Source organism: Narcine bancroftii, chromosome 4, assembly GCF_036971445.1.
Source record: "Narcine bancroftii isolate sNarBan1 chromosome 4, sNarBan1.hap1, whole genome shotgun sequence".
Lineage (NCBI taxonomy): Eukaryota > Metazoa > Chordata > Chondrichthyes > Torpediniformes > Narcinidae > Narcine > Narcine bancroftii.
This window is the reverse complement of record NC_091472.1, coordinates 78040770-78052898: the sequence shown is the minus strand read 5'-3', so window position 1 is coordinate 78052898 and position 12129 is coordinate 78040770. Positions and strand designations below refer to the sequence as shown.

General features: G+C 42.2%; 1 protein-coding gene across 9 annotated transcripts in view; it reads left to right on the top strand.

The window, feature by feature from the left end:
* abch1 (ATP-binding cassette, sub-family H, member 1) overlaps positions 1 to 12129 on the top strand; it is a 127981-nt gene that overhangs the window by 55597 nt on the left and 60255 nt on the right. For all 9 annotated transcript variants that reach the window (XM_069931723.1, XM_069931722.1, XM_069931720.1 and 6 more), the window contains 2 exons: positions 6363 to 6437; positions 6530 to 6686. In XM_069931723.1, coding sequence (XP_069787824.1) covers positions 6363 to 6437; positions 6530 to 6686 — 232 coding nt within the window. The remainder of the gene's footprint in view (positions 1 to 6362; positions 6438 to 6529; positions 6687 to 12129) is intronic.

Genomic DNA, 12129 nt, shown 5'->3' with positions numbered 1-12129 from the left:
ATCCTTCATAATTTGGGGTGTAAATTTTCATAAATATCCATGATTCTGCATAAATTTTACAGTGTTCGATTACAAATCTTCTAGCTTGATTGGTTAAAGTCTTTTCTATTATTATTATTGGTATATTTTTATTAATTAAATTTGCTACAGCACTTGCTTTTGATCCAAATGAAGACGATGTTACTTGCCCCACCCATCCTCTTTTTAATTTTGTGTGTTCCAATTTGGTAAGATGTGTTTCTTGTAAAAAGACTATATCTGCCTTAATTTTTTTTTAGGTATGCCAAGACCTTCTCCTCACCACCTGTTAATTCCATCAACATTAAAACTAATGTTCTAAATGCATTCTTCTTTAAAACAATATTTTTAACAGTAAAATCTCTGACTCTTTAAATAATAATGTGATTTGTCTCCTTTAAGAAAAACACACAATATCACTACCCCGACAATAACGTACTCTTGAGCCCCAAAAGCCCACGAAGAAAACCCACAGATTCTCTTGAGGAAGAATAACCTCTCCCTTTGGCACCATCATTTTTGGCTACTCCTTTCCAGGTGCTATTCTCCCCCTTAAACCAGAGTTTTCACCCTGCTACCACTTTTCTCAGATTTCTTTTCCTTTTTCTGAGCTCTCCATGATGATTTCTGTACATTTTATTTTTAAGCAATAAATACAAGATGGTTTTGTAAAAATAATAAAATACAACTTTTATTACTTTTATTTAGTTCCATTATAAATATTTTCACAATCTTCTCCCTTGGCAACCTTGATCTTTTTTTCTTTATAAACTTTGCAGAAAGTCTTGCACCTTGTTTTTGTTCTTGAAAAATCATAGGCTCGTTTTCATTATGCCAACCCTCAAAGTCACAGGATATATCATTGAATATTTCAAGTTGTTAGCACGTAGTTGTCTTTTTAAATCTTCAGATTCTTTCATTTGTTTAATCAAGGTCAGGTTAAAATCTTGAAAAAATAATACCTTTTCATGATCAACCTCGGGCGGACCATTATTCTGCTTAATCATGTGCTCCTCCCAGAATTATCTCCCATTCTCAGTAGCTTAGAAGTTTCACCAGAACTGGACTTAGCCTCTGATCACTGGCTCTTCTGGGTCCAAGTGCTCAGTGACCTTTCTGGATATGCAGGTTTTCTCCAAATCTGTCTTCTCCCAACACTTGTGGGGTCCATTTTTGAAAGTAGTTCACCAGGTCACTTCCCTTGATTCCTTCCTTTAGTCCAATAATTCAGACATTATTCCATTGACTAAAGTTCTTCATGTGGTCAATTTTGTCAAGCACTCCTTGTTTAATAGGCTCACATTCTTTGGCTTTTATTTCCAAAGCTTTGAGTTTTTCATGTGTTTTCATCGGTTCAATCTCCGCTCAACTCATTCTCTCCATTAGATCTTTAGCAATTTCCTTTATTTTGATCCTTTTCTCTGTAATATCTCTCTTCACCATTTCAACATTTATGAATCAGTTTCTCAAATTCTCCATTTTTTCCAGGATGATGCTCAATTCTTGACCCAACTCCCCAGTTTTACCTGATTCGCCCTGTCCCATCACTATTTTTGCACTGCTCCCTTTCAGACTCTCACCTGATGTTCCTGGTTGAATAGAAGCTTCTTCAATCTTTGTTCTTGGCTGCCTTGGCTTCTTTGTTCTAGTTTTATCCATTTTTGATTAAATAAATCTTGATTTTCAAGTTTAGATGATCTATTTAATACTCTTCACAGAGATCTCAACCAAAACACATCTGTCTATGTCCTTCACATGGCCATACCCTGGGCTAGAAGTCGATATTAATGTCATTCAGTTGGAGGGAGCACAGTTGGAAGAGGAGATGTTGTTCTTCCAATTTATGGGAGGTCTCAATCTGGCAGTACATGAGACCATGGGCAGACTTGTCGGCAAGGGAATAGGATGGAGAATTGAAATGGGTGGCCACTGCTATTGTGGTGGACAGAGTCAAGGTGCTTAACAAAGCGATCTGTATCCAGTCTCTCCGATGTAGAGGTGTGTTGTAGAAAAATAAACTTAAGCATAGAGGAATTACTGCTTAGGAAGCCTTTATTTTAAAAAGCCTAGTACCAGGGAGAGACCAGTGTCCTCTAAAAGTGAAGAATCAAGTCTCTGCTTAGCTACAGAAACTGGTACATTTATAATCAGAATACATGTGATAACAGGAACATTTGCAACTGAAAAAACAAAGCTCTTAACAAATTGTGTCAGACATCCATCAACTTGAAGGTCATTAAAGCTTATCAAAACTGAGAAAGAAACAAAAAGAAACTTGTGAGGAAGAATTCAGTATTCCCTGTTAGAGAGATAACACTGCCTAACTCATCCATCTCCTAGCTTCACAGCAGACTGACTGAAGAGCTAGGGTGGGGGTTTTAGAACAACAATTAGCCATTTGTCCTGGGAAGACAGTAAAGTTATGTGTGAAACTTAATGTTGTCAGAGACTAAGTAATAAAAGCAAATTGTGAAGATTTAATTAATAAAATTTACTCCACAAGGAGACCACAGCAGGAGCACCAGATGCAGTAGATTGCCCCTGCAGATTCATGTGAAATGTTGCTTCACTTGGAAGGACCATTTGGAGCCCTGGATGGTGGTGAGGGAGGAGGTGTGGGTGCAAGTGGAGTATCTCCTGTGGTCATAGGGATAGGTCCCAAGGGGATGATTGGTTGAGTGGGAAGAGTGGACGAAGGAGTCTAAGAGGGAGGAATAGGTGTCTATTGGTGAGATAATGTAGTAGATAGTGGAGGAGGATGTGTTGGATATGGAGGCTGGTGAGGTGGTAGGTGAGGACAAGAGGAATCCTGTTCTTGTTGTGTGTGGGAGCGGATGGGATCAGGGCAGATGTGTGGGTAATGGAGGATATGCAGGTGAGCGCCGAGTTGATATGGTAGAGGGAAAGCCATGTTGTTTGAAGAATGGGGTCATCTCTGATGTTATGACATGGAAGTCCTTATCCTGAGTGCAGATGCGACGGAGATGAAGGAATTGAGAGAATAGAATGAAATGGAATCCTTACTGGGGATAGGGTGGGAAGGGGTGTAGTCGAGGAAACTGTGGGAGTTGGGGGGGGGGTTAAAGAAAATGTCTGTCGAGAGTTTGTCTACTGTAGTAAATATGAGGTGCTTGAGTTCAGGGAACTGGAAGTTCTTGAAGTGATGAAGAGTATGTGAAGTGTCCCGGATCTAGATAGGGAGAGACTGCACTAGGGGGAGCCAAACAGAGTCAAGGTAAGCAGAGACCAATTCGGTGGGGCAGAAGCACATGGTCACCATGGATCTGCTGGGACAATTGGGTTTGTGGTAGGAGGTAGAAGCGGGCAGTATGGGGTTGGGAAACAATAAGGTTGGAGGCTAAGCCAGGGAGGTGACTGGAAGTGGTGCGTTCAGAGATGGTGCGCGATACAATGGTTTGATGAGTTTTGGTGGGGTCCTCCTGTTGGAGGGGTAAGTGAGAGGAGAGGTCTAAGAGTTGTCGTCAAGCTTCAGCCAGATAGAGATCAGTGTGCTAGACCACACCAGTGCCACCCTTGTCTGCAGGTTTGATGGTGAGGTTCAGATTGGTTCGGAGAGAGGGGAAGGCCAGGCATTCGGAGTGGGTGAGACTGGCCACTTGTGCCCGCACCTCCTCCCTCAGAACCATTCAGGGGCCCCAAACTGTCCTTCCAAGTGAAGCAACATTTCACTTCTGAATCTGCAGGTGTAATCTACTGCATCTGGTGCTCCCGCTGTGGTCTCTTCTCCATCAGAGAGACTGGACGCAGACTAGGAGATCGCTTTGTTAAGCACCTTGGCTCTGTCCACTGCAAATAGAGTGGATCTCCCAGTGACCTCCAACCGGATGACAGTAATATCAACTTCTCTGGCTTTTGTTAAATACCCCCCCCCTCACCCCCACCCCTTGCTTCCCCTTCATCTCTCTTTTCCCTGTCTCCTTATAGACATGATAAATTCCACCTAGTCACTTGTCACATCCAATTAACACAATTTGTTGGTCTGGATTCCTCCTCCAATGGTTGAATTCTGAGACTTTCTGATATATCCTGTTTCTGCCTTTTCTGATTTTTCCTTGAAGAAGGGCTCAGGCCTGAAACGTCAGCAATATATCTTTGTCTTATATAGATGCTGAAAAGACCAGCTGAGTTTTGGTGTTTTTATTAGGATAAATGTTAAGATCAACTTAAACAGTGAATTGGTCCATTATGGCACTAAGATCTCCAATTATCTGATGCCTCCAAATGTCAAGTATCTTTGCCATAGAAATGGTTATGAGTAAATTCTAGCATGTTTTCTACATATTGACTCAATACATGAAGAATTATGCTCAGATGAACAGGATGTGATATCTGTGATTATAAATTCCCATTCAGATAATGTTTCACACTACAACTAGTATCAGGATATTGGGCACAGTTTTGTTGCAGCCATTTTAGTAAATGTATGAACAGCAATAGTATAAAACACTGACCTCCTATCTCCATACTAATTTAGGATGATGCATGGAGATTGTGAGATAGGTTTTAAAGAAGCAGTTGATAGACAACAAGCCACAAAGTTTTACACAGCACAGAAATGCAATACTCCTATCGACAGAAAGATACCACCCTTCGACCACTGATATACTTCAGCTGAAATGCTGGTGAACCTTTGGATCAGAATGGTGGAGGAGAGAATATCACAAAAAGAGATTTCCAACTGAAGAGTGAAAGGGTTTTGAGTTGGTGAATAGTTGCAAATGCTTACACCTCCTGGCCAGTATGGATATGCAAGAGCTATTTGAGAAAGAGTGACAGGAAGTTCAAGAACTGATGATAAACTGATGTTTAGTTTGAGCTTTTGCAGGAGCAAATGGTTCAAAATCTCGTCCCAAAATCTTGTCCAATGGACAAAAGAACTGAATTCCTGAAAAAAAGGAAAGGTTTGACTGTCCTTATCATTGAGGGTGCTCTCATAACAGGAAGCCTTTTATGCTTCGAGGGGATCAAAGGGAGAATGTTCCAATATTGAAGTCATACTTTGCTCAAAAGAAAATGGATGACTCATAAGATATGAGACAAGAGGATGTCACAGTTAGAACACGTGGAAGGTGAAAGAGATCACAGTGAATGATCAATCAATTTTGAATTTGACGCTAGAAAGATGTCAGTCATGCTGGTAATGCTGAGAAAGTCCTAGAGAGTGAGAAAACAAATGGTGCACTTAAGCCTATAAATTTATAAAGCTACAAAAATAAAAGTGAGTGAATATTCTTTTATGTTAAGTATTCTTTTTATATTAAAGTATGTGTTGTGAAAGATCGAGTGTCATGAGTAGACACTTTGAGTTGCAGCATTGTTTGAGGAAGTCTGGAGGTGGAGAGGTTGATCAATTAAGTTCTTGGGAGTCACTATCTCGGAGGATCTTTCCTGGACCCAATGCACAAATGGCATTATGAAGAAAGTACATTAGTGCCTCTACTTCCTCGGGAGTTTGCAAAGGTTTGGCATGATATCGGAAAACCCGGAAAATTTCTACAGATGTGTGGTGGAAAATGTATTGAATGGCTGGATCACAGCCTGGTGTGGGGACACCAAAGCCTCTAAGCGTAAAGCCCTGCAAAAGGTAGTGGACACAGCCCAGGATAAAATGGGTAAAACTCTCCCCACTTTCAAGAACATCTACAGGGAACGCTGCCATCAGAGGGCAGCAGCAATCATCATGGATCCACATCATTCAGTACACGCACTGTTCTCACTGCTACCATTAGGAAAGAGACAAGCACCACCAGGTTCAGGAATATCTAACTGCAAACCCCTCCACCATCAGACTCTTCAACAATAAACTCAATCAAGGACTCATTTAAGGACTCTTGCACTTTATTGATTTTTTTTCTCTCTCTGTATTGCACAGTCAGTTTGTTTACATTTCTTTATTTGTTTAAGTGTGTACGTTGCCTCAGGGGTTTTTTTTGTTGCATACCAATAGGTGGTAATTCTGCCTTGCCTGCAGGAGAAAGAATTGCCTGCAGTGGTGTATGTGATGTCATGTATGTACCCTTAACAATAAATCTGAAATCTGCATCTGAGCCATTGAGATGAAGAAGCATGTTTTTAGATCTCCAGAGTCTTGATGAGTTTATTCAACATAGTAGACAATACTCAGAGAAGCCAGATATTGCAGTCAGTGTGCATTAACAAACTTTATTTTTGTTCACCTCTCTCTCTTGATGCTACAATTCTGTCGGACTGTCTAGCATTGGCTCTTTATTCTAGTTAACTGCTTCCTTGCTTTGATAAAATAAATTCATCAAAAAAATCTCCTCTTTTTAAAATCCAAAAATATCCTTATTTTATTTACCTAGGTTGGATTAATGAGACATGGTAAACTTCTTGCAGAAGCTCCTCCTGATTATTTAATAAGATCCCACAGTATGTCAGTAAGTAGTGATGACATTATTGAATAGTCATTAAATTAATTACACCCAACTATTATAATGGCACTTACTTTTTTATCTTATGGTTACTTTAGTCTTTGGAGAATGTGTTCCTGAAATTGTGTAAAATCTCAGATCAGTCAAAACCAATCTCAGCTGTTTTCCGAAAAAGCAGACATAACCTCAGAGAGAAAAACCAGGAGGAAACTCAATCAATTCTGCATGGAGACATTGAGCATTATCAATTCAAAGGTGAGACATGAAACAAGTTGGTTGACACATCCTCTGACCTTCCACAGTTACTTTCCTGCTGGCATCAATTGTTTGTCCTTGGCTATTTAAAGTGTGAGAAAGACCCTCTTGATATATCAATCAGTAATGAATGGAATTCAATGCTGCATAACCATCAACCGAAACTACATGCATTCACAAATGGGCCAGGAGCAGAGTGAGCTATCCTTGAATACACAGGCACTGTGCAACAAAACTGTCTCTGGTCTTTTCCAAATAGGTTGATGTAACCCGAGGAACAATTTCCATCACTACTGAAGCCTATTACCTTAATCATGCTCCATCATCTAATCTTCCTCACCTCTGAAAACCTCAGCTGATTTTTCTTTCTGTTTGTTTCTCATACATTTCCTTTCTCCAGTTCTCATGTAGGGCTGGTTTAAATGCTGTGATATCCATAGAAACCATCTCATTTCTCGTCAGAAACGGGAGATGGTTCAAATGTTCAGTTTCTTTCCAAATATAAGACAACAGGCAAAACAAAACAAGGTATCCCACCTCCAAAGGAAAAGTTTAAAGGCAAAACTTGGAATTGATATAAATGATGGAAGCCCCATTAAGATCTTAATTAACCAGTTGTTTGGTATTTTAAAGCATCAGTCATCATTTCCAAATTCAGTTTAATCCTACTAGATTGAAAACAGCTTAATATATTCAAAACTTTCCCCAAGTATGAATGATTTGTCAGAAAATCAGTGTTGTGAGAGAGAAAATTGAATAAAGAGAAATGAGGGGAAATGGAAATGACAGGAATTCTTTGAGAGTCAGTATAGATTCAATGGGTTGAATGACCTCTTTATCTTGTTAAAAAAATGAAATATGAAAATGGAGAAATCTGGGCTCTAGATTTTTAAGTTTGGATGAAAGCTGTTCGATGGTCAAGTTTTGGGCAGTGGATTACTACAGGATTGGTGCTTGAACTCCAGTAACAATGATTTGGGTCAGGGGCCAAATTATATTCATTATACCCTTGTGCAAAAAAAAAAGACTTTGCAGTAGGGCAGACAGACCCTTTTGTGGTGTTGGAGCAGTCCCTAATTAGTGTACCAAGAGGAGGTTCAAGAGCCTGATAGCTGTTGGAAATAAACTTTTCTTGAACCTAGAGGTGATAGTCTTCAGGCTTTTGTACCTTCCACCTAAAGGCAGCAGTGAGAAGAGATGGTGACCAGGGAAAAGAGGGTCCCTTATGATGTTGGCTGGGGCATGAAATATAAAAGCAGGGAGGTTTTAGTACAACTAAATAAAACATTAGTTGGGCCACTGCTGGAATACTGTGTACCATAGCCTCATTACCATACAAGGATATTTAATTGGCAAGGATACCTTTACCACAGTGTTGCCTGGGATGTCCTGTTTCAGCTTTGAAGAAAGATTGGACATGTTGGGTTTGCTTTACTGGGAGCAAAGAACCTATGTGAGGTATACAAAATCACAAGGTGAAGATAATGAAAAACTTTTACGCTTGGCAGATGTGCCTATAACTAGAGAGCATGGATTTATGGAGATTTAGAGATTTGACCTTTTTCACTCAGTGGGTGTCTGAAGGGCAGGGTGAGACAACATTTAAAGGTATATAAAGCAGCATTTGAAATATTATGGACCAAAAATAGAATTAGTTTAAGGATGGGTACTTGATGGCCCACATGGTCGCAGTAGATTAGCAGATACCTATCTGCTTGCAAGGTGTACAACTCAGTGCCTCTTTGTTATTTCCATTATTGCAGCAGTTATTCATCAAAGGTAGAGTCTACAGGCAACATATAAATCCTGCACAAATATGTTAAAAATTGTATCATCTCTGACTCATGCCCCATAGGGTTTACATAATAAATGGTCAAAAGGACTCATTTACGATTTAAAAAAAAGGTGAGACCTAGCCTCCTATGTAATTATCGTTTGGGGAATGGTCATAGAATTTAAAACTTTCACAATTATCACTTGATAACAATAGAAAACAAACTTTCTTCCTGCCTTTAAATACATCTGAACTCTATTAACAATCTTCAATTCAAGCAGGATTTAAGCTTAGGTCTGTTTTCTCTTGAACCCATATGGAATCTGACTCCATCCTACCAAGTTGACAAGTTCTGTGCCCAAGTCCTCTAACAGGACTGGAAATTCAGGTTCATGTATGCTGACTTTATGAAACCAATTGAGTGCCTGTGTTGGAACCACTATAACTGTTAGTGCTGTCTCGTACTAATGTATTGTATGAGCTGGCCAGCCCCTGTGCGTGTAACTCCTCTCCTGAGAATCCCCATAAAGGTGGTTACTCCCAAACCCCTCCCTCAGTACCTGCCTTGGAACCAGGCCAGCAACAAGTGAGATGAGTCTGCATTTTATGTGATTAAAGCCTATTAATCATGACTTCTAGTCTGATGTGAGTTATTGATAGCGTATCGATTTAATCACCATACTTTCGTGCCATAAACAAGGCAAAATATGGGCAGATAAATTGGACTCTGACCCTAAAGCTCTGGACGCCTCCATAAAGTTCGATCAGTGGCTTCACTACCTCAACGCCTTCATGAGATGAAACGATGTACAGAGCAAAGAAGATAAATCGGACCTGGTCTTCACACAGGTCAGCCACCGCGTTTTTCAAATGATCAGAGACGGCAATACTTACACGGCCGCTATGGAGCTCCTGCAGAAACAGTACCATTTATTCCCTGACGAACGTCATCTATGCCAGGTATCTTCTGGGCAATCGCAGACAAGTGCTTGGTGAGTCAGTGGATGAGTATCTGCAGGCCCTGTGGGAGTTGGTGAGAGCCTGTGGCTGCCAAGAAGTTTCAGCTGCCATCCACTGAGAGGAGCTGATCTGAGACGCATGTGTAACTGGCTTCAAGTCTGATCACATTCGACAGAGACTCCTAGAAAAGGGTCATGGACCTGGCCAAATCACAACAAAAATGCAGAGGTCTTCTCCTCTAGCAATGTGTCGCCGTGTGGGGAGCACAGTGCTACCATCTTGGGATGTGGAATTCCCAAGTTGCTTCTGACAAGCACCCGAAATGCCACTTCAGCAGGCATGCAAAGCATCCATGTAGGCACTGCCTGGCCAGAGACCCGACGTTCCAGCTGCAGGAAGAGGGGTTCAAGCCTTCATCCAGCAGTGCTGAGTGCACTTGGCAGCCATTGCCATCTTGGACTATGTCTCTTCCGGTCAGGGAGGATGGCTCAGCAGGACTATGGGGATGACAACCCGGGACAGCATCACTTCTGGTGGCAAGAAACTGCACTGGGCATGGCATGGAGGCCGCCATCTTGGAGAGCTCCATTGAGCCAGTACAGTAGCATCAAATTAGACAGCAACCAGATCTTGGCCTTCATCATCCTGGACCAGAACAGCCTGCATCAGCTAGCCAGGTCTATGATGGACATTGAGATAAATGGTCGCTTTATAAACTGTCTATTTGATACTGGGAACACAGAGAAATTCATGCATCCAGTCACAGTCCTGCGCTACTCCCTCACGGTGACTCCAGCTAAGTGCAAAGTGTCTCTTTGGCATCTAGATCCCACTTGACCAAAATCCACGACAGCTGCACCATGACATTGACCGTGCATGACACTAAATACAAAAATTTATAACTCCTCATTATGCCACAACTCTGTTCAACGGTCATATTGGGACTGGACTTTCAATGCCAACTCAAAGTGTCCTGATGGAATATGATGGGCCTCACCTTAAATTTTAAACCACCCACCCTCCCTTCCGAACATGGCCAATCATTGTCCCGGAACCCACCCATTGCTCATGACCTGTGGTTTGACCTCCCTCCAGGTCCCACTCCCAACTGCAAACCTGTCACCACCAAAAGCAGGTGATAGAGCCCTGGGGATAGAACCTTCATTAGAGCAGAAGTTAAATGACTTCTGGCTGAAGGTGTTATAGAACCTAACACCAGCACCTGAAGGACACAAGTGGTAGTGAAAAAGAGCAGAGACAAATATCACATGGTCATAGACTACAGTCAGACCATCAACTAATTCACCCAACTGGATGCCTACGCACTCCCCTGCATAGCCAACATGGTGAATAAGATTGCCCAGTACTGAGCCTTTTCAACAATTGACCTTAAGTTGGCATTTCACCATCTCCCAATTCACCCGGAGGACAGCCAATACACAGCGTTTGAGGCAGACAGCCGCCTCTACCACTTCCTCTGGGTCACCTTTGGGGTCACCAAAGGGGTCTCCATCTTCCAGAAGGAGATGGACCGGCTGGTGGACAACCGGGGTTAAAGGCCACATACCCTTATATGCACAACCATCTGCGGCCATGACCAGCAGGACAACGACACCAACCGACAAAAATTTCTCCAGATGCCCAAAAAGCTAAAACTCGCATATAACCAGAAGAAATGTGTGTTCCACACTTCAAGGTTGCAATTCACGCTGTGGATGAATCCATCCATTTCCAGATAGGGAGTGATGTGCCTGACTTTGCCCTGGCTGCCACTCTTAACTAGGCGGGCAAGCCCGTGGCAGTTTTTTGCCCCTCCAGGGCCCCGAACTCCAGCACTCACCCATTGAGAAGGCGGCCCAGGTCATAGCAGAAGCAGTGTGCTACTGAAGACACTACTTGACCAGCAAACTGTTCACCCTGCTGATTGACCAACATGCAGTCACTTTTATGTTTAATAGCAAACAGTGGGGAAAAATTAAGAATGACAAGATCCCAAGGTGGAGAATTGAACTATCCATCTACAATTATGAGATCTTGTTCCGGCCTGGGAAGATCAACAAGCCTCCTGATGCACTATCTAGAGGACATGTACCAACATCCAAACAGACCACCTCCAATCCCTCCACAACAACCTCTGCCACCCTGGGGTCACTAGACTCAACCACTTCATTAGAGCTTGCAACCTCCTTTACTCAGTCAAGGATATAAATAAATTGGCCTGGAACTGTCTAGTTTATTCAGAGTGCAAATCACAATTCTACCAGCTAGAAAAAAACTCACCTATGGACTTCAAGGGCCCCCTTCCATTCTCCATCTGGAACGTGTACTTTCTCAACATCGTCGACGAGTTCTCACGTTTCCTGTTCGCCATCCACTGCCAAGACGTGACCATGGCCACAGTCATCAAGGCACTGCGCAGCCTGTTCACTCTGTTTGGATACCCCTTCTATATTTATAGGGGGTCCTCCTTTATGAGTGACGAGTTGCACCAGTACCTGCTGGCAAACGAGCAGGACCACCAGCAACAACCCCTGAGAGAAGAGCCAGGTGGTGGAGAGAGAAAATAGCACCATTTGGAGGCAGCCTTCCTAGCTCTCAGGTCAAAAGGCCTGCCCGTTTCCTAGTGGCAAGAGGTCCTCTCAGCGATGCTCCACACTACCAGGTCCCTCCCCTGTACTGCTGCAAATACTACCCCGCATGAAAGGTTGT